Consider the following 21,546-nt stretch of genomic DNA (forward strand, 5'->3'; position numbering starts at 1 on the left):
TACTCCGACTCAGCAACAGCGTTTTTACTTGGGTCAGCTGCATAAAAGCGGCTTACGTGATGGATTTTCCTCAAAAGTTTGGTAAATCTTCAAGTTAAACAACAACCCACCATTTTCTATTTTCACAGAGGCCAAGACCTCATGATGAAGATGGAGTGGAAAATGCATTTATCAAAGAACATTACAGCACCACAGCTTTTAGATACTTTTCTATTTCTACATCATCTACTTTGTAGGTTTTAAAAGAAAACACTGCATAACTTTACTGCACTACAGTTACCTTACATGTAATTACCGCACAAAGCGACAGCACTGAAGGAATATCAAATTTAAATCAGGCATGGTTTAAAACCTCGTATGAAACCTAAAGATAGATCATAAACATTAAAGTTCATCTTTGTTTTTATGCTGGCACAACTGACCATTTTTATGACATCACCTTAAACTAACCTGAAAGTAAAGGGACACTCAGCATCAGTTTTGAGGCTCATTTATGTGTCACAAGAAGACATAAGACGTCTCACATGAGATAACATCACTACAACTATGCCGCAAAACTGTCAAGGTCCCCCTACTCTACAGTCCATGGCTGTAAATGGAGAAAGGATCAAGGATGTGGTTCATTAAGACGCTCTGAGCAGCATCTGATGTCTGCTTCAGAGCTCTGACTCTGGCCTCATCTCTTTGCCTTAGAAGGAAAAGTCCATCTCAGCTAGAGCTTAACGTCGTCATCCATTTTTATGTCTCTGTCTCACTTCCTTGCCTCACTTTGACATAATCCCTCATCTTCCTCTGCCCATTTAACGTCTCCCATATATAAAACAAAAGATACAGCTCCTAAACATCCACTGTTTTTTTTTCCTTCCTACTCCTGCTTCTAGGCTCCATGTGTCGGGAGATATGGGTCACACAGGGGGCAAACTTCATTTCCGTAAATGAGGACAGAAAAGGAAATCCTGACACACTGGTTGCTTAACAGCACACTGCCCCTCTCTCACCCCAACACACACACACACAGCAAGAGCACGCTGAGACCTGTTTGTAGATCTAATTAGCATTAGCTCGCTCCGTGTACGAGTATCTGTCCGTGGGAAAAGAGCGTGTGTGTGTACCTGGGAGAGGGTTGTGCTCTGTGGCCCAGTTTTAGCTGAATAAGGGAGAATACTGTAGGCCTGATAGAGAGGCAGGGGTTAGAAAGGACAGATATACATAGAAGTGAGAAAAGGAGAGGGAGGGAGGGATTCTGGAGTTGTTAACAACTAAAGCGCTGCACTCCCTTGTGAGTTTCCTGTATGTGTGTGTGTTTGAATATTCTTGTGTGTTGTGTGTGTGTTTGCACGCTCATCTGTGTTTTTTCCTCTGAGGTGTCATTACCGGTTGTCCCACTCTCAGGGGAGTCCGTGTTTACCCAGCATGGTCTCTGAGTTGTCACTGCGGGAGTCATGCATCCGTCATCACCATGGCAACCAAAACATGCAGTGCGCCCAAATGGGTGTCACCTTTAAATGCAACCTGCATACGATATTAGATACTTGTCAGCCGATGCATGAATAACAACTAACTAAATTATTTGTAGGAATTAGATTTGTGCTACATTTATGTCGTGAGAAATTTGTCGCTGACACAGCCAGAACATACTGGTTTCACTCATCCAAACACATGCATGGAGGTAATTCTGGCTGCAGGTGTGGAAGTGAGAGGGTGTGGTTCTTTTTGAGTCGGCCCTGCCATGGACTGGTTCAAGGATCTTTGACTAAGTTTGAAAGCGGTTAAGGAACTCATGTGTTGTTGCAATTTCGGGATGCAAATGTAGATTTCCAAGGAAAAGCTAAAACTCAAAATATTCTACCAGGAATAATAAAGGTGCATTAACTAACTGAGTCAATCGAGTGGCTACTTCTGGGTTTGAAAAATAGAGCCAATGCAAAATGGCAAAAATTGCAGTTCCTCCAGTGGCCACATGAGGCTAACTCCAAAAACAACAAATCCCCACAGACTCTACAGCAGAAAAAGGGTATTGTTTGCAGAAATATATATTATTATTATTTAATTACATCTTCCAACAAATTGATGCATGATCATAAATTTTGAATTAATCTATTAAAAATACACGGGAAGTTTATTTTATGTTTAATTATACAAACTCTATTGTGCCTGCACTTTATGATGGCATTTATTTATCTACTTTATTTATTTATTGATTTTACGGATTTGACTTATTACGATGACTAAGCTGACCACTCATTTTAAATCTTAGACCTTTTTTTGTTGTTTTTTGTTGGGGGGTTTTTTGCGTACGGGTGTGGGTTTTGAAACTTTGCACATCTCTTTTGTCCACTCAGGAACTGTTATTTCATATTCCAGGGTTTATTATTTGTATTATTCGCTTGGATCTTTTTTTTTTTTTTTTACATCTACTGGCACTGTTGTAATTGTGAGGTGGGAATGTGTGACTCATATTGTTTTACGTTCTTCAAAATGAAAACAGCATACTGTTCAATTTGTCTTTTGTAAAACTGATGCAAAAAACTAAATAAAAATATCTGGGAAAAAATACACAATACAATACTGTGCTGTGGAAACTAAATTTTATTACACTTTATATATGAAGGATCATCCCTATGTTTTTACATCTACATTTAGCAGGGCTTACCAACAAAAAATGTTCAGGATATCCACAACAATTCACCTCAGTATCGCTGTCATCGGACAGAAGTAAGCTTCACTGACTCACTGACTCATGTCGGACTCCTTTCACAAACTTTTACAGACTGCTTTGAAAGTTGAGGTAAACAGTGGACTGACAACCTAGACTCACTGCAGACGAACAGCAGCCAAAGCTATTTGTACGGTGGCCCTGAGAGGCCAAACGGACTGCAACTTTAAGAAAACACCAGCAATATGAAAAATGCTGCAAAAGCACACAAAACACAACAGAAATAGGAAAAAAAAGATTTCCCAAAGCACAAGGGAAGTGTTTCTGGGGAGACAATAATCTGACGGATCAGTTGCAGGAACCAAAATATGGCAGGTAAGTGTGTTTTGATCTCATGATTCATATGATGACGGATTTTTAGGCTAATAGTTAGGCTAACACACTTACCTCTCACCTTTCTTTCCAGAGATGCTGCACACTGTACCTTTAAGCCTGGCACAAACAAATAGCTATACTCAGCATAATTAATTTCCCTCCCATAACACCTCACTGGGAGTATTTTGTGTATAACTGCTGTTTAAATTGGATTGAGTCTTAAAGTTTGCATGTTTGGGGGCGTGGCCACGGTGACAGCTGCTCGGTGACACATTTAGCTGTGGCAGATAGATATTTACTGGGCTTCAACTCAGCTAATCAGAGTCTCTGAGCTGGGCCTTGCACGTGTGTTGGTGTTTTGTAAAGATTTTAATGTCCCCAAATACGTGCTCTGGGTTTAGTCTGTATAGGCCTTGTAATATGTTAATATTGTAGCAGTGCTACACTTATAAAGTTTATCGATGCTGCTTGATAACAAAGCTTGCTAGCTTAGCTCATCATGTAGCACTCAACACTGAAATGTTTTGGCTTCAAATATGTAAACACGCTAAAATACTTTCAGTGGTAGTGCTCATAGATACATAAGGGGTTATTCACTGTGGGTTGATGGTGACAGTAGACGACTACATGTAATCACGACTGTTGCCGCAACGGGCCAACTAAAAGTTGTCGGTTTAAGCTGCACATCACAAAGAGAAGGCAGGGGGTTGTTCAAATAAGGCAATCCTCTTTAAATACAAATGAAAGCAAAGCGTTGAATGCCAAACACAAATAAGGAGATAAACACATTATAATTAGGTACAGATTGTGAGCGTGTGCCTGTGTGCGTGGAGTGTAGGCCTTCTGGGTCTCAAAAGTCTCATATTAGCAAGAATCCCTGTGGGCTGTGTACGTGAGTCACTCATTGTATCAGTGACAGCACCAGTTCTCTCTCACACACATGCACACACACACAGAGCAGTGTGACATATCATGGGTGTGCAGATGATACCGCACTGTGGGGGTGTACCTGTGGAAGAATAGAAGGATTTCTCTCAGAGGACAGAGAGACAACAGGAAAGAGGAGGAGGAGTGACACAGTCAGTAGTTTCTCTGCCAGCTACTCCCCAATTAAAAATTATTTTGATCACACGACATTTTTTCGCTCTTGGAAAGTGTGGTTGTGTTTCGTATATGTTTTACTGATATTCTATACGAATAAGTGCAGAAAAAAGTTATAAATTATAATTCACATTTTTCTAAAATGAGCAGGTGCGTATTGTTAATAACCAGTTAGTATGTGAATCTTTTGGTTTTGAACAGATTTTTTCTTTTATTTTGACACAAACGGGGATAAAACAGAGAACATGACAGCGAGAGCTAGCCAAGATATAGCCTGCAACAAATGGTGTCTAATCCTGGCATATGTGTGCACATGGTATCTGTATTTGTTATGCTGCTGTTCCCTGCCTTCAGTTCTGCATTATGTACGTGTAATAGCGGGACTCAGTGAAAAATAGTAGGCCCCACAATACAAACCAAAGGTGCTCCATTGGCCTGGAGCTTTATTAGCCCCTACTAACTAAATTCATCCAAGTACCATGTTAAAACACTGTTTTCTTTTCTTTTTTTTGCCTTTTAATATTTTTTTGTAATGTTTTGCATGTTATGATATCTTTTTAGTGTCTAATGGGACACAAAAAACTCCACAAGCTGACAGAACTCACTGGCCCTCCTTAACAAGGTTGAAAAATGAATGTCCCCAGATGTAAGAATGACTAACAGACCTGAGGCTCCTTTTAGGCTCATAAAGAATTAGCATGTTAGAGATATAATTAGGGGCAACCCCAAGTGTGCTTTAAAAGTCATCATTCACCCGAAAGACAAAACGCCAAAACACAGACTTAACAATGTGGTGTATGCTGTACAGTGCAGCGAGGAATGCTCAGACCTCTACATCGGAGAGACCAAACAGCCACTTCACAAGCGCATGGCACAACACAGAAGAGCCACCTCCACAGGACAAGACTCAGCATCCATCTGCATCTTAAGGATAAAGGACACTCTTTGAGGATGCCAATGTTCACATTTTGGACAGAGAAGACAGATGGTTTGAAAGAGGAGTGAAAGAAGCATCTATGTCCACTGTGAGCGACCATCTTTGAACAGAGGCGGGGTTTACGACACCAACTCTCTGCCATCTATAATCCAGTTTTGAGATCCCTCCCCAGACGCCTTAACGCCCACTCACATCCTGGGCCATCTGACCTCAGGAATTCACATGATAAGGTGGGGCCAGGTTTCACAATGAACACACCCGAAACTCTGGCTGATTGGGACCCACGCCCAGTTTCCCACCTTGGCTCAGGCGATTAGAGGATCATCAGGGGGTCCTTTGTCCCTCTGTGGGGGGATACTCCCACTAGGTTTATATCTGGGACTCTCCACCATTTGACCTTAGAACTGAAGAAGCTTCTCGGATGAGAGGTGAAACGTCTTCAAGCAACTTAAAGAAGTCCAGACGCTTTTCTTTGCAAGCTCCTTTGACTACGATGACCTGGATGACTGAGAACCTTCACAGACATCATTAAAAAATCTTAAGCAGTTCTAAATCATACAAATAAGCAGTGTATGGATGCAGGGGTTTGCTTTTGTTAACCGTCTTGCTGCAGTATTTCAGAACCATTAAAGTTAGGACTGCTGGTATATCTGTGAAGGTTCTCAGTCATCCAGGTTATGGTAGTCTATCGAGCTTGGAAAGAAAATCATCTGGACTTCCTTAAGTTACTTGAAGATGTTTCACGTCTCATCCGAGAGGCTTCTTCAGTTCAAAGGTCAAATGGTGGAGAGTCCCAGATTTAAGTCCCATGTTTCGGGTGAACCCGCTGTGAAACCTAGCTCCACCCTATCATCTGTCTTGAGGATGCCAACGTTCACAATTTGGACAGAGAAGACAGATGGTTTGAAAGAAGAGTGAAAGAAGTCTGTGAACAGCCATCTTTGAACAGAGGCGGGGGTTTACGACACCAACTGTCTGCCATCTATAATCCAGTTTTGAGATCCTTCCCAGACACCTTAACGTCACTCACATCCTGGACCATCTGACCTCAAGCAATCTCAAGTTGGGTGGGGCCAGGCTTCACAATGAGTTCACCTGAAACCTTGGCTGATTGCGACCTACACCCATTTTCACACCTTGGCTTGTGTGATTAGGTAGAGGATCAACAGGAGGTTCGTGACCCTCTTGGGGGACAATCCCCTACAACTTAAATCTGGGACTCTCCCCACCCTAGAACTGAAGAAGCTTCTCAGATGAGAGGTGAAACGTCTTCAAGCAACTTAAGGAAGTCCAGACGCTTTTCTTTCCAAGCTCCTTAGACTGCTGGTATATAAGACTTTTGGCTGCAGCATGTTGAAATAATATAGCTGGTATAGCCTGTATAAGACAGGAATACATGCCACCCACTTGTGTTAACAGCTAGATTGGGGAGTCATCAATAAAAACTGCTACAGTGTTTCAAGAATAGAGCCCGACCGATATAGAATTTGTTAGATAAATCTGATATTTTGGTCATGTGCAGTTACTTATGAGTAATTACCAAGATAATATGATAATGGAATTTAAAAAATAAGCTTGTTTTATTATCATAACATGTCAGGCACACTCATTTACGCTCTGCCCAACACTGCTTGGAACAGCCGATTGTTACGCCCTGCGTTGGCATCTGAGACGTTTCAGAGTGCCCTCTGGTGGACAAACTATGCTAAATCAGTACTCGAACATGGTTGAATGGTGTTTCTCCCATCCCTTCTTTAGTTTTTTTAATTTGAGTCAGCAAATGGCTAATATCAGCGGTTGGGCTTCACTCTAGAAGATGGCTCCATGCTCTGGTTGCCTAGATAACTGTCTAATGTATTTGCCACCTTATCGTGTTAATCGGCTGTATCTTTGGCTCTAATTGCTTAATCACTTTAATCACTCACTTTAAAGTCTGGACACCTAATTTGCGTCACACTTGCACTGGCTTTCTATGGTCTCCACATATCGTTTTAAATGTGGCTGCCCCTCGATGCTTTTAACCAGACAGTCGTGGTGTCAGATTTGGTGAGTAGTGGCACCAAGATTTAGTGTTTTATTTACTTTGTAAATGCTTCTTCCATACATCCAAGAGATCATTTAACAGCCATTATTTGCAGTTTCTGGTTAACTCCATAATACTGTAGCACTCTATTGTCAGGTGTGTGGCTTAAGTGAGGCTGATGTAATCGAGGTTTGACTGCAGCACTCCAGCAAACAGCCAAGCTTACAGTCATATCGTCCTAGAAAAGACTGTCGTTTTGTTTGAACAAAATAAAAGCCTCCAGAAAAACACACACATGCACACAAAAGCGGACACACAATCACAGACATTTAAGTGGGTCTGTGTTTAGAGCCATATGCCTGCAAATGCGGCTGGTCTCAATAAAACATGGTGGTTGGTTGTTAATCTTTAATAGTTCCTGTCCTTGAGAATTAACCCAGATGAACACACATTTAGGGCACCATCCTCTCTCTTACACACACACACACACACACACACACACACACACACACACACACACACACACACACACACACACACACACACACACACACACACACACACACACCGTCTCTCATTCTTCTTCATCAATCTCTTACACTCCAGACGTTCCCCCTTTGACACCCTTCTCCTTTCACTTCATCACTCATCCCTCTGTTCCTTCCTCTCTCCGCTCTCTTTATAATCTTGTCTTCACTTCCCTCTGTTCTTGGCACAGCACATGCGAGTGAAATTCTTGTGTGCGAGCCCCACAAGCAACAGAGATGTGCAAACACAACAACACAAACGAGCAAAATACAAGAATGGCCAACCTGAAACTAATAAATATATGTACAATATATAATAGTGTATGCATTTCTGGATGTGTATACTAAATATTTTCCTACGTGTGTGTGTGTGTGTGTGTGTGTGTGTGTGTGTGTGTGTGTGTGTGTATACACATTTTTACAAATTAAATAGTAAAAAAAATAAATAAAAAAAAATAAATAAAAAATAATAGTAATAATAGTAATAATAAAATATATAATATATAATATATAGGCTATTATATTACAGATTACTGTAGCACCTACCATAGTTTACATTCATCTAAAGGTTTGTAAAATGGAAACAAGCTATTTCCTCATTCCCCGTGTTTCTCAAAAGGCACAGTCGTGTAACTCTGAGTAAACTCGCCAACCTTTGCATCCACAAGGCTTCAGTTAAACAACCAAAGCAGCCTCACATACAAACACAATCTCTCTCACACACATGCTGGTTTTTATTGCTCAAAAATGTCCCATGTTTTCTATATCCTCTTCATTTCAATCAGAATGTGTTTCGGAGTGGTCAAACTCTGCCCTCTGGTGACTGTAACACTAAACTACACTGATTACTGATATATTGCGTGCTTGCAGTGTGTGTTTGAACAAGATGCCAACAAACCATTCTCCAAACTGCTTTCACCGTGTGTGTGTGTGTGTGTGTGTGTGTGTGTGTGTGTGTGTGTGTGTGTGTGTGTGTGTGTGTGTGTGTGTGTACCTTATAGGTAGTTTTTGTCAATGCGCAACATAGAGTAACTAAACTTTACAGTTGTGATCAATACAGGGCTGAGTTTATATGGGACTGTTATTGTAGCACAACTATCTGTGCCCAAACGCTGGGGACACTGCCAATCTGAAAGCGCTGCAAAGCCTGGGAAGTAGGTCCAGAGGAAGCTGCAGCGCCCTCTGGTGGATGTTAAAGGATGTGAATTGTATTTTGCCTTTTTTGTAGTTACTCTACGTAATATTTCAATTTCAATAAGGAGTTAAAAAGTGGATCTTTCGTGTACTTGTGTTCAGATATGTGGTAGATTTCTAATCGAAGCACCACAGGAAAGTGGCCATGCAAAAGGCAAACTTTGGATATCTTCGGTAATCTATTAATAATGGGATAATAGACACAACGACAGTACTTCTCTCATGGTTCAAAAAACAAAACAAAAGAAAGAAAAAGAAAAAATGAACACTTGGAGAATTTCTAGTTTCCATAATTGGTATAATTTAAATCCAGTCTGATAAGGGCTGATGGTTTTGGTTTCCACTGACTGTTGTTATGTCATTTTCTTCTCATTGAACATACATTCACCGTGTCCTTAGGTACATCTTGCGAGTACCGGGTCCGCCTTTTCCCTTCAGAACTCCTTTAAGTCTTCACGGCATAGATTCAACAAGGTGCTGGAAAACATCCCTAAGAGACTTTGGTCCATATTGACATGAAAGTCATGACCTGGCCGGTGAGTGTTTAGGTCAGTAAGCATTTCCAACTTGAATATTTTCTTCATGAGCCCAATGTAATTATTAAGCGTTCTGGACTTTGTGCTTATAGTTTGATACAGACGGACACACACTGCATCCACGCCACAGGTGTTACTAAACGTTTAAAACGCTTTGTTCTCTGTAGGTACAGAATTGAAATCATTACACAGCTTGATTTACAGACTGTCATACAAAAACAGCTGCTGCTTAAAAAGGTCTGTGGGTGCTCACTATTGTAGCAGTTGCCGTGACCCAATCACAAGATTGATTCTTTTGTTTATTTTAATTGATTTGCAACAAAACCATGTTATTTAACTACCAGTTCGTTAATGTTATTGTCACATTTCAGATAATATAAACTAAATTTTACAATAACATGAAGTTTTCTGACTTTAACCTGTTGTAACTCTAATTGGCCATATTTTCATAATAATTGTCCCATGTGGACACGCTGACTGTGTAGATAGAAACCCCATAGCTTGCCATAGTCACGGAGCAGAGCACGTGAACGCGAGATCTCTGGCGGAGCTTTCCTCGCCGCACCACCAACTTGTCACCAAAGATGGCGAGTTGCTGAATGCTCATGGATACACACATTTCTCGGCTAGTTGTTATCTTACCCGAAACGCCAACTTTAAAAACAAATTAACTGTTTAGCGAGCAGCTGTTTCTCCGTTTGAAGCACCTCTGACCCAGCGTCAGTCGCCGCTACCATGCAGATCACACTTAAAACGCTGCAGCAGCAGACTATTCAGATTGAGATAGACCCCGAACAAACGGTGAGTGGCTATAGCTAACGTGCTTTAAGCTAACAGTGCTAGCTGCGGGACCTGTGTTTTGGCTTTGCGTGAAGACCCGACAGCTTTCCATTCATTTATATTACACATTAAAGAACGACTAACAACTAGACTCGACTGGAGGTTTCGCAATAGTCGCACACGTTACAAAGAGGCAACCCACAAGAAACCGCAAAACAACGCGACGCCTCACTTCTGTGATGAGTTAGCGTTAGCAAGCTAGCTAGCAGAGTAGCCCATTATCAAAGTCATAGCGACACAGTTTTAAACGACTTTTTTCATCATTTAAATATTGTTTCGCGGGTGTGGCTACTACTCTTTGTTAAAGGGTGATATGGGTTAGGATTTAAATCTAATATTTTTTGATGAACGCAAGCTGTGGACTACGCTCGTGACTGCTAATGCTAACGCCTATGACACTGCCAATTGCGATTAGCTTCACTCAGAAACTGACTCTTTCTATTAGCATGTCCTCACATCCGAAGGTGTAGTTGCAGGGCCCATTGTTAAGTGATATATTATAATGAAATAGTACGAGCATACTCTCAGTGGATATAATTCTTGTGACATTCCAAAATTTAGTTTTTAGTAAACACGTAATAGACCAGGTGTGAAATAGACCACTGCATTTTATAGCATTAGGATCCCTAACTTTAAAGCTGAAGTCAGCTAGGATGACTCCCTGCTTTGTAATGACTTGAAGGAAAGCCGGCCATCTAATATTAAACCTCTGGTATTACAAGCACTGGAAGACATGTCATTGATAATAATGAGTCCTGGGGTGGTTTTTGTTTCTTGTTTTGTTATTATTATTAGGTGAAGGCCTTGAAAGAGAAGATAGAAGCAGAAAGGGGAAAAGACAACTTTCCTGTGTCCGGGCAGAAGCTGATATATGCTGGGAAAATTTTGCAAGATGACACACCAATTAAGGACTACAAAATTGATGAGAAGAACTTTGTTGTAGTGATGGTGTCCAAGGTGAGATCCTAATTAATACTTGTGGCTGGCATCAGTGTATTTGGCTTCTTTTCTTGTTAAACAGATTTAACAATATGTTGATAGTCTAATAGCACTTTTTTTTTTTTAAATAAACAAAAGGCTAAGCCTGCAGTTGCAGCCTCACCATCAGTCTCAGAAGCACCCAAACCCCCAGTACAGGACTCTGGCTCCACATCAACAGCTGCCCCGACTACAAACCCAACTCCAGCCCCAGCCCCTGCCCCTGCAGCTGTCCCCATTCCTAGCGGGGAGGCCAAAGAGGAGTCAAGTGCCGTAGCCACAGAACCACAACAACCAGCTAGGTACACTCTCTCTATTACTAAAGCTGTTTTTCTGCACTGCCAGCTGAACTCGTGTAGACACTACTAAGTGGAGATAATTGTATGATCTGGACAGCTCGGACATTAAACAGCCTTTAACCAGCCAGTGTCATATTATAGAGTCTGTCTGGTTTCTGAATGCACCTAATTTGTGCCAGTGTGAGAAGAGTGTAGGCAAAGTCACAGCTAGCAATTGAACATCCTGTGTCCTGCCTCCTGCTCTTTTCAGGCCTGCATCAGAGCCAGCTCTGCACATTCTTAACTATTTTATAGGAAAATGTGTCAAAGTGTAATAATTCCAATAGCTTTAAACATGGCAAATATTGCCCGTGATAATTGGCCATGCTGATCATTAAAGTTTACTCTGATAAAGGAGAAAACTGGATGATGTCACTACATCATATTTTCCAGAATGTAAGTGAGAAATGTTTAGAGCTGTAAGAACTGTGCATTAATTAAGTGATTGGTGGGAAATTACAATCATAAATTAGTCATTTCTTTTTCCTTTTTTAAATTCTCCAAGCTGATAAGCCATTGATTAATGCTTCTGTTTATCATGTTAAGTGGATATCTGTCTGGTTGTAGACATACAGCCGACCGTCTTTGGTTGTTAGAAACCAGTCGGCGCGATTAATCAATAATGAAAACAACTGTAGGTATTACATTTTAGTAATAAAACATATTATAGGACTTGTTCAAGTCAATATCACAGCTGATAACTTTTAAGATATGAATAGGGAGGGTTTTAACCCGAGCACACAACTCATAACTGGAGTGCTTCCCATGCACACACTCTTGGTTGGGCTGCCTCATCTGGTGACTAAAATAAAATTCTATTTATCAATTTAAGAGAATCACCATCAAATATAGAAATTCTCTTAGAGTGAGATTTGTAGTGGAAATCAATCCTGTCTTTTTTTTGGTCAAAGATCAGCTGCAGATAACTAGCGAGCCATCCCCTTTTCTGTCTCGTGTCATCCTGTGTTTTCCTGTACGTCATTCAGCTGCTTAGAATCTAAATCTGTGGGATCTGCTCTTAGGCTTCATGTTTGTCAATAAGTTGGCTAAATTACAAACCAAATTGTTATGCTTTGTATTTAGCAGGCATACCTTGGAAAAAGATGTGCATGATTAGTCTGTAATAAAACCATTTTAAACATTTCCAGTGTGTCTGAGCAGGAGTTGACCTGCTTGTATGTACTGGACTCATGTATAGTTAAATCTACATACTTACAATGGCTTTGAATAAACTGTTCAACAGAGTTGCAGCTGCCCAACTGTCTGTGTACCACTAATTATTACCGTTACTTACTATGCACCATTATGTGGTATAATAAATAATTTAGCATCATAACTCATTTAGTGATTTGAAAAGCTTTTTAACTAGGACTTCCACTTGGGAGTGAGTTGCTAGCAGCAACGATGGCAAGAAAAAAAGCTACAGTTAGCCTAGCTACAACTGGTATTGGAATCTGGTAGCATCAAATTTATACTGTTATCTGATAATTCAATTAAAAAAAGGTTTGCTAGAAAGATCGCCTCCCTGTGCTTTGGGTTAATTAGCTGGCATAGACACTGTAGTTCAAGTCTAGTGTTTATGCCTGAAATCAGGCAAACAAGTTTTAGCTAATGTTACCCAAAAGAAATCCTAAGCTCGACCTGACTGAGCCATACAGTTGGTTGTATGGGCATTAAAACCAGCTTTTAGTTATGCTCATCATGTTAGCTTACCTGCTTAGTCAGTCAGTTTAATGCAGCAGCCTCCTGACTAATCTGAACTTGCTCTATCTCCAGTGTTGTTGGTGATAAAATTGTCTGAAGTTACACCAGAGTTTGTGTTTTTTGAGTTTTGTGAAATTTGTGGTTGTTTGAGAAATGTCCGCTTGTTGACGTTACGTGATCAGCGGACTCTCTTGGCTAATTGCTAATGCTGTGAGGAAGGTTAAGAAAGGCCAAGCGTATAGGAGTGAATATTATATTTTAGACTTTCTGTGGGGCATCAAGTCCACAGGCTTTTAGAAGCAACTGAGGTTTTGTTGTTCGTGTTTGTTTTGTTGTTGTTTTTTGTAAATGTGTTTTAATCCAGTTGCCTGTATGATTTTGTTTGTTTTGTTTTTTTGTTAATTGGATGGAACAGATGTTGATCACCAAGCTCACCTCCATCACCATTGCCTGGTGCCTCTCTCAGCACAGCCTCCGTTCACATGAAATCACAGGAAACCTGTCTAATGTATATTTTTTCCCTCGCTCCAACTTTCTTTTTTGTAGCTCCAGTGGTGGAAGTCAGGGCCTGGATGCATCCTCGACGCTGGGTAGGTAAAGCAAGCTATCAGACTTACATCGCAGGATCGGATAAAAGCAGCTGGCGCCTGTCTTATTGAAATAGCTTTATTTAAAAAGTAGCTGTTAAAAGTGAACTGTACAGAGACAGACAATAGCCTGTGTTGTGTAACGCTTACATGAACTACCAGAAGCTGTTACTGTTGTAAAAGTGGGACTTAACTGGCTGCAGTGTGCTACATGCCATTTCTATATTTAGGCTCTGACAAACGCAAGCCGCCTCTTGTTGTGCCTATGAGTAACGGGGGATTCCCATTATAAGAGAGGGGAGTGTATGCGTAAAGTGATTCTGTTTAAACCCATGTTGTAATAAAAAGTTTGCTGAGATTCTATTTCAGTGTTTTCATGGTAAAAGCTCGGAGTCTGAAAGTTGTCTCGATTGTACAAAGTGGATTTAATTTGTCAGTACGATAAATGTTTGATGAAATTTCAGAGGATATTTTTTTTTAAAATGTGTTGATTTGCAAACAAGCATACCATGTTTGTTTCAAACGTTTACATGTGCCCTTTCAGTGACCGGAGCGGAGTATGAGGCGATGCTGACGGAGATCATGTCTATGGGCTATGAAAGGGAGAGAGTTGTGGCTGCGCTACGGGCCAGTTTCAACAACCCCCACAGAGCCGTGGAGTACCTTCTTACTGTACGTCACACACATCAAGGGGAGGGCGTTATAACACGAGCTAGTCAAGGTGGTGGGCGTCACTCTCCACAATGCATACTGCATGAAAACACAGTAGCTGCATTGCTGCTGCTGGTGACGCTGAGACACTAGGGAGATGTTTGCATACAGAGATGAGTGATTCAGCCACAGTAGCCATAAGTGCGGCTAAAATGGCTTTCATCTGTTTCTGTGTGTATAGGAGACTCACTCTCAGGTGTTTGCAGCACAGACAGACATGTTGGTCTTTTAACAGAGCATTTCTGCAAATATTAGTTACAGTAAGCTCTAATTTAACAGACCAACAGACAGAAATACTCATCCTTCACATGGGCTCAGGAAAAGTATTGAGGTTTTGCAAACATGTGACCAATAACCAGTTTGGACTCATGGTGACAGTGGGAGCAGTCACACAGGCCTAGAGACTATCTGGCAACCACTGGTACTGAGGGAAAATGTTGCTGAAGCCCGTCAAACAGGCCTGCACACTGGTCAGTCACCTCTTGGCAACCACCTGTCCCTCGGGAAAGACAAGTATTCATTGAGTGGTCAGTAGCACATAGCTGCTGTCCTAGTGTGAATGAAAGTGACAGACGTGTACACAAGTGCTGTTCAGCTGCTCTTGGAGCTGTTTTGAATCTGTGCAACATAAACCTGAAGCGGAGACAGTTTGCCTTCAAAGTGAAAGTTGCTCCTTTGGAAACATGTTGCTGGAGCGCTTAGGAACAGCTCTGACTGTACAGGCCATCGTTCTCCGTCTCTGGTTTGCGTCAGTTTCTCACGTTGTGCTGCTGCTCAGCTTGTAGAGTATTTGGAGACATCCAGCAACCACACATTTCCCTAGCAACTGGTTTGCATTATGTCCAATATGGCAGATAAATCTCAAGCATGATGTCAAATAAAAACTTCAATGTTTTGATTATGTTTTTATTCTTTTAAAAAAATGTAGCATTTGATTTATGAGTGAAAACATAGGATGTCGATGTACTTTCTAACTGGCAAGAAATAATAGATGATTTTAACTGCCAAACATGTCTTTGAATATCTACTATTGGTTGTGGCTGTTAGCTGTTGTGTTGATGTTGTGGTATATAAAGAGTGAAATATGCCTTTGTGCCACAGAGCGTGGCTATTGCAGAATGACCGTATGACCGTAGACTTTAATGGTCTTAGCCTGCTTAAATGTCTGTGGGTGTGATTGACAGTTGTATTGTTGTTTGCAGGGTATCCCTAGCAGCCCAGTCCAGGAGAGTAATCCCCCAGCGCAGGCTCCCACATCTGGAACCACAGAAGCTCCGTCTGTACCAGAAGGTAGGGCATCCGACTCGCTGTGATCCAAACACAAACATGGTGTCAAGTGTGTTTGTGCATCTCTGGCAGCTGTGTGACAAACAGCACAGTCACTGGCACTGTGTAAGCTTTGATTTTAAAAGGTAGAAAAAACACGTCTCGCGTCAAAAATACGATTTTTTCCAGAGCGCTGGAATGTGTGACTGCTGCAGGGGTGTAGACACAGCTACACTTAATAACTGTCACTGCAAGATGACTCATCGTGACTCAGTAGTGGCTAAGCGGTTCTCCACCACAGGCTTGTATGAAGTGTTGTTAAACCTGTTAGGTGGCATCAAACCTGCACGTCCATCACATCACTGCAGACTTGCAGCTCACCTGTAGCCTCTTTCTGATTTCCAGTTAGTTTACCAGGAGACTCATCGTGGATCTGCATGCATGGATAGAAATACACTCTTTACTATGCAGCCTGTTCCAAGGCTGTAACAGCTTGTTTGGGATTATGGGAGAAGTCATTAGTTACAAACATAATGTAAAGCTGTACGTACTGACTTGTGGCATCGCTTCATGTTTAATGTTTAATAATACATCAAGGGTTCAGTGTTTGATAGATCGTGTACATTTCTGCATGCTGTGGAGGAGGTTGAGTGGAAGAAGGTTTTTGGTAATAATTGTAAGACTGGAAAAGATGACCTTTGAAAATCAGTAACTATATTACATCATCTAACAAAAAGATTCCTCAGTTCATTGTGGGGGGGCTGGGTGACTTGTACACAGTCGTCCATCTTCAGATCCTCAAAAATAATTAGACAAATGACTTAGTTTGATGGCCCAATGAGGCCTGTGACTAGAGCTGGGCGATATATCGAGTTTTTAAAACATATCGATATATTTTTATACGAGATATAAGATGTGACAATATCCTTTATATCGATATAGTCTATGTTACGTTATAATTATAGTTGTGGAGCCGCAAGTTTGCCTCTCTTTCGTCCACTTTTGTCTCTACGCAACGTTACTCCGCCTCGCCTTCACTGAATACAACTCCCCCTCCTCCCCCATCGCTTCACGTGCAGGCAGCGACAAGACGGACACGGCAAATCTCCGTTAACGAGTTACTGCGCATCGCCCCATGCGTGGGGCTGGACGGCGTCAACGTGCTAACGAGCTAACCGCGCTAACGAGCTAACAGCGCTAACCCTAAAATCCTTTCATTCTCTCAAAAGTTGATAGCGCGCCTTATGTATGAATTCTGGTTGTGCTTGATGGCCGCGAACTGATTTTATGTGGTACACGGCGCTCAGCAATCTGTCAAAAATGTTTGAGTACGACTTTGGTAAGCTACGGAGCTGCACCGCTTGATAGATTGTCGGCGCATTACGGCTACCGAGGAGCTTCGCGGAGTGATACGTACTGTGCATCAACGTAATATTACCGTATTGTGTGTGTATAAGGACCATAAATGGCACCTGTAAGAGACGTGGTTATGAAGCGGATTTCAAACTCCAGGCTATCAGTCACACAGTAAAACTTGGGAACAGAGCAGCTGTGAAATCTGTCTTTGTTATTACGCTCAGCGTCTTTTAGTTTACATTTTGACTGCACAATTGTGAGCTCTTTGTTTGGCACAAAAACAACCTTGTTTTCTTTTATTTATGGAGCATTATTATTTAATGAATGCTCATAATTTAATTTTGAGTAATTTTTCATGTACATCTGTGCTGTATGTTAATAAAAGTGCCTGTGTGACATCTGGGACACAGCTTTGACTAAGAACTCTTTTTGTTCTTACTTTATGGCTTAAAAAAAATATCGAGATATATATCTTATATCGCCATCCAGCTAAAAAATATCGAGATATGAATTTTGGGTCATATCGCCCAGCCCTACCTGTGACTACATGACAGCTTGAGCAGATGCAAGATTTGAATTAAAAGCCACTGGTGGTGTGCAGAGCTGGTGGTGTGCAGAGCTGGTGGTGTGCAGAGGCAAAACTAGAGTGGTGTTAAAATGACATCACGGTCCTTGTGGACATGAATGCATGCAGCACAGCTGTTCAGTCTTTGCTATCAAAGAATAAGTGATTAGCTGTTTGAGCTGGTCGTGCTGCAGTCATAGTGTGCAACATTGTTGATGTAACTAATCCCAAACACACACATGGGTCACAGCTGCAGGCTCGCACAAGTTTCCTGGTGGAAATGTTGAAAGAGGACAAAACTCTCACTGTTGCTCATTCTTTTTGTGCTCTAGGAGAGAACCCGCTTGCATTCCTGCGCACTCAGCCCCAGTTCCTGCACATGAGACAGGCCATCCAGCAGAACCCCGCCCTGCTTCCCGCTCTCCTCCAGCAGCTAGGCCGGGAGAATCCTCAGCTTCTACAGGTACCACAGCCTGTCCGAGTCCTCCTGCTGCTCGTCTCTGTGAGAAGCTTTTTAAATTCTTCTTTTTTTCCTCTCCCAACTAGCAAATCAGTCAGCATCAGGAGCTGTTTATCCAGATGTTGAACGAACCAGTGGGAGAGGGGGGAGATGCACCAGAGGTTGGAGAGATGGGGGCAGCAGGGGAGGAAGGCGCGCCTGTCAACTACATCCAGGTTACACCTCAGGAGAAGGAAGCCATTGAAAGGGTGAGCGAAGAGTAAAGGCTAAACATCGGCACTTTCTTTAATTAAAAAAAGGCGGTTGGTTTTAAACGCCCATCTTCCTCTTCTCCTTCCTCTGCTCTTCCATGACTTCCAACGGAGCAGTTAAAAGCGTTGGGTTTCCCTGAGGCGCTGGTCATTCAGGCCTACTTTGCCTGCGAGAAGAACGAGAACCTGGCGGCCAACTTTCTCCTCAACCAGGGACTGGAAGACGACTGAACGGCAGAGGGTCACTGCCTTCCTGCTCCTCCCTCCTACCCTTCACCCCTCTTCTTCAGCTCAGCATAAAGACTGCACCCCCAGATTTTACTGTACAACCTCAGCTCATCCCAAACAGGAGGGGGGGAAGCCAGTGACGGGAGAAGGATGGAGGGGGGTGGGAGAAGAGGGGTGGCGGGGCAGGGGGATGGGAAGGGGAGACGGGGGAGGGTTTAGGTTTCGGAGGGATTACAAGTACACAAGGTCGACGGTTGTGTGCAGGAAGGTCGGGGCGGTTTTAAAGAAGAAAAAAAAAGTGGAAGAATTATGAAATCCACGTGAATTCCAATGGAATGTGTGGGGTTTGTTTAGGGGAGATCTATAATTTGATTTTAGACGCGCTTTGTGAACATTCGGGTGGGGGGGGAGGGGCGGGGCAGTGAGAGTGTGTGCTCGTGTCTGCGTGTGTGTCCACGTATGCCTGTGCAGATGGATGCGATACAGTTAAGCTGAAAAAGTAATCGATCTGGCATTCTCTAAGTTTGTTAATGCTGTAGCCGCGATTGTAAGGAAGCACGTTACCCCTCACCGCACGTAATCTGTGTGCGAGCCTGTTTGTGTGTCTGTGCGTGTGTGTATAAACTGCTCGTGTGTTGGAAGCTAACAGTGGAGGAACAACATAGATGGACTGGTTCTTGCTGCCCCCCTTGTTTTCTCTGTCTGACGTGACGTTGCTGGGAACCATCGGCCCACATGAGAACTAAACTGACAAATGAGTATCTGCTTTTCCTGTTCCTCACTTTGTGCTGCCCAGTCAGGAGTCCCTGCAAACACTGTGCCCGCCCGCTCAAACATCTGAGGGTTTTATGTGCGCTGATAGCTTCTTGTGCCAATTAACACTACTCGTAAACATCTGTGGTGTTCTCCGTAAGAACACGGCTTTAATTTGTGGTGGCAGGTGTGCGTGCCGAGGATTAGCAGTGCCAGGTCACCATCATCGCTTTGCATCGCTTCATACTCATGAGGCTTTAAGCTTTCGAAGAGACAAACGTCTAAATTGACAATCATGAAGGAAAAAAAACCTACAATAATCACGAGGAATGAATGACCTAATGCAGCGAATTTATATGTTAAAGAATTTCACTCACAGACTTTCAGAGAAGACTGCGTCATCTAAAGCGTTAATTAGCAGAGCTTTGTAGCCACCTCTTCTTTTTCTAACAGGTTGCATCAGAGTAGACTTGTTATGCTTTTCCTTTATTCTGTCATATTTATGTAGTGTTAAAATTATGGAATAATAAACATAGCAACGAGTTTCAACTAACGATCCATGTGTATATACACATGAGGCAGGTGTCTGACTGCTTTAAATAATCACTTTCAGGCAGTTTTTCTTCTCTTGGCTCTGTATGATGTCACAGAGAGGGGCGTCCCCACCCACCTGCTGCTCAGATCTTCTGTTTCTTGGGGGAAACTTGAGTCTAGTTTAAGATGAGGATTATTTTGAGCTGCGAGTCTTCCGTCGCCTCTCTAGCAGAGTCCAAGAATAAAAATGCAGTGCTAAAAGTGAGCATGATAGTTCCTCTTTAAGAACAAGTGAACTCGTTGTCTGATTACTACCTACAGTGACATGTCTGGGTGTTTACAAAAGTTTCTTTTTTAAAATTTGAGTTTCCTTCTAAATCAGCTTTCGGACACTAAAAAATGAAAGGAAAGGTCTGGAAATCAAATAAGCCTTCAGCTTCCTCGTGGAGCAGATGACCTGTAATCATCCTGGTCTGTGGCAAACTGAATTTAAAGTGATGTGGCTAAATAGGAGCGTGAATAAAGCAGAGATTCAGTTATGCTAAATTCACTCCGTCATTGTCTGAATGTTGTGACACGGAGTCTGAGAGGGCCACGCAGAGAAACATGCTGCTGTTCCCTTTATAGTCTGATTAGCTAGCCTCCTGTTACCGTGTGTAATGTGTAGTTATCATTAAGAACAAAAACCCACTGAAGTTGAGTCAAACTCACTTGAGATGTTGGCCCTTGCACACCTGCCGCCGATCATAAGGCCGTGCTCTTACTTTGCAGTAGTGTTGATCAACACGGAGGCGTGCACGGGTTGGATTGAAGGCTACCAGTGCACACAGAGCAGCTAATGAGGAGCAATGTGAGGAACAGATCTGATCCATCGTCACCATCATACCCACCGTATGTGCACACGGGCTCATGACCCACTACAGATTACTGTTTTGAAGCTTTGCTGACCCGGGCCCTGTTCTTCACACGTGTGGGGTGACTAAAACCAGCTACATGCTGCTATCAGGCTAAAACAGAGCAAATTGTCGCACAGTTAATTTCATCTGAAAGCATTCTGAGGACTGATAACCTCGGATGAAGTTCTCAGTGCGTGGAGCTGGAGCCGGAACTCCAATCAGCACAGTAGCTTTCAAATAGTTCTGCAGGTTAATTTAGGATTTTTAGTGTTTAAGAAGATACATTGTCATTCTGATGTCTATCTTTTAATGGGTTGTGCGTTCTTTTTGGGTTTTTTGTCATGCGTAGATACAGTTAAGCTTAAAGATGCAGTTATGGATTTTATTAAGACATTTGGATCAGAAAATGAGTGCAAAAGTGGGATTCCACAACTCTGGCTTCAAAGAACCGAAACAGTCCAGGTCTCGTATCAAATTATCAGCTAACCTTGAACGACTTGAGGCGTCCACACGCGGAGAACGGGGCCCCGGTTTGTGGTGTGTGAGGTGGGGATGTGTGGAAACCTTGATGCGGGTCTGCAAGGAGACGGTAACTGTTAACTGCAGTCTCATCCTGTGTGTGCGTGAGGGCAGTTTATACTGACAGCTGTCCTACAGCATCAACATGATCTTAGACTATGCTGTGCTACATTAAATATCAGCAGTCTTTCAGGCCTCTGACTCTGTGTGT

The 21,546-nt window shown here is 42.3% G+C and overlaps 2 protein-coding genes across 2 annotated transcripts in view; both read left to right on the forward strand.

The window, feature by feature from the left end:
- The window catches only part of LOC146670826 (uncharacterized), a 411,199-nt gene that overhangs the window by 137,778 nt on the left and 251,875 nt on the right, over positions 1–21,546 (forward strand). The gene's annotated exons all lie outside the window — the stretch shown is intronic.
- Positions 9,886–21,529, forward strand: rad23aa (RAD23 homolog A, nucleotide excision repair protein a). The gene is made up of 9 exons (XM_085402934.1): positions 9,886–10,150; positions 10,985–11,146; positions 11,267–11,469; positions 13,756–13,799; positions 14,341–14,468; positions 15,710–15,797; positions 18,027–18,157; positions 18,241–18,402; positions 18,523–21,529. Exons 1-9 carry the CDS (start codon positions 10,085–10,087, stop codon positions 18,634–18,636), a joined length of 1,098 nt encoding a protein of 365 aa, XP_085259060.1. The 5' UTR covers positions 9,886–10,084; the 3' UTR covers positions 18,637–21,529.

This window comes from Rhamphochromis longiceps, linkage group LG4 (assembly GCF_057381845.1).
Source record: "Rhamphochromis longiceps isolate RC_006_pf linkage group LG4, R_longiceps_female_GT1.1, whole genome shotgun sequence".
Classification (NCBI taxonomy): Eukaryota; Metazoa; Chordata; class Actinopteri; order Cichliformes; family Cichlidae; genus Rhamphochromis; species Rhamphochromis longiceps.

Excerpts from the sequence above, each read along its gene's own strand:
- rad23aa (XM_085402934.1), top strand. The coding sequence starts at position 10,085 with ATGCAGATCACACTTAAAACGCTGCAGCAGCAGACTATTCAGATTGAG. Across the intron at positions 13,800-14,340 it reads GGATGCATCCTCGACGCTGG|TGACCGGAGCGGAGTATGAG; the intron begins GTAGGTAAAGCA and ends GTGCCCTTTCAG. Across the intron at positions 18,403-18,522 it reads AGAAGGAAGCCATTGAAAGG|TTAAAAGCGTTGGGTTTCCC; the intron begins GTGAGCGAAGAG and ends CCAACGGAGCAG.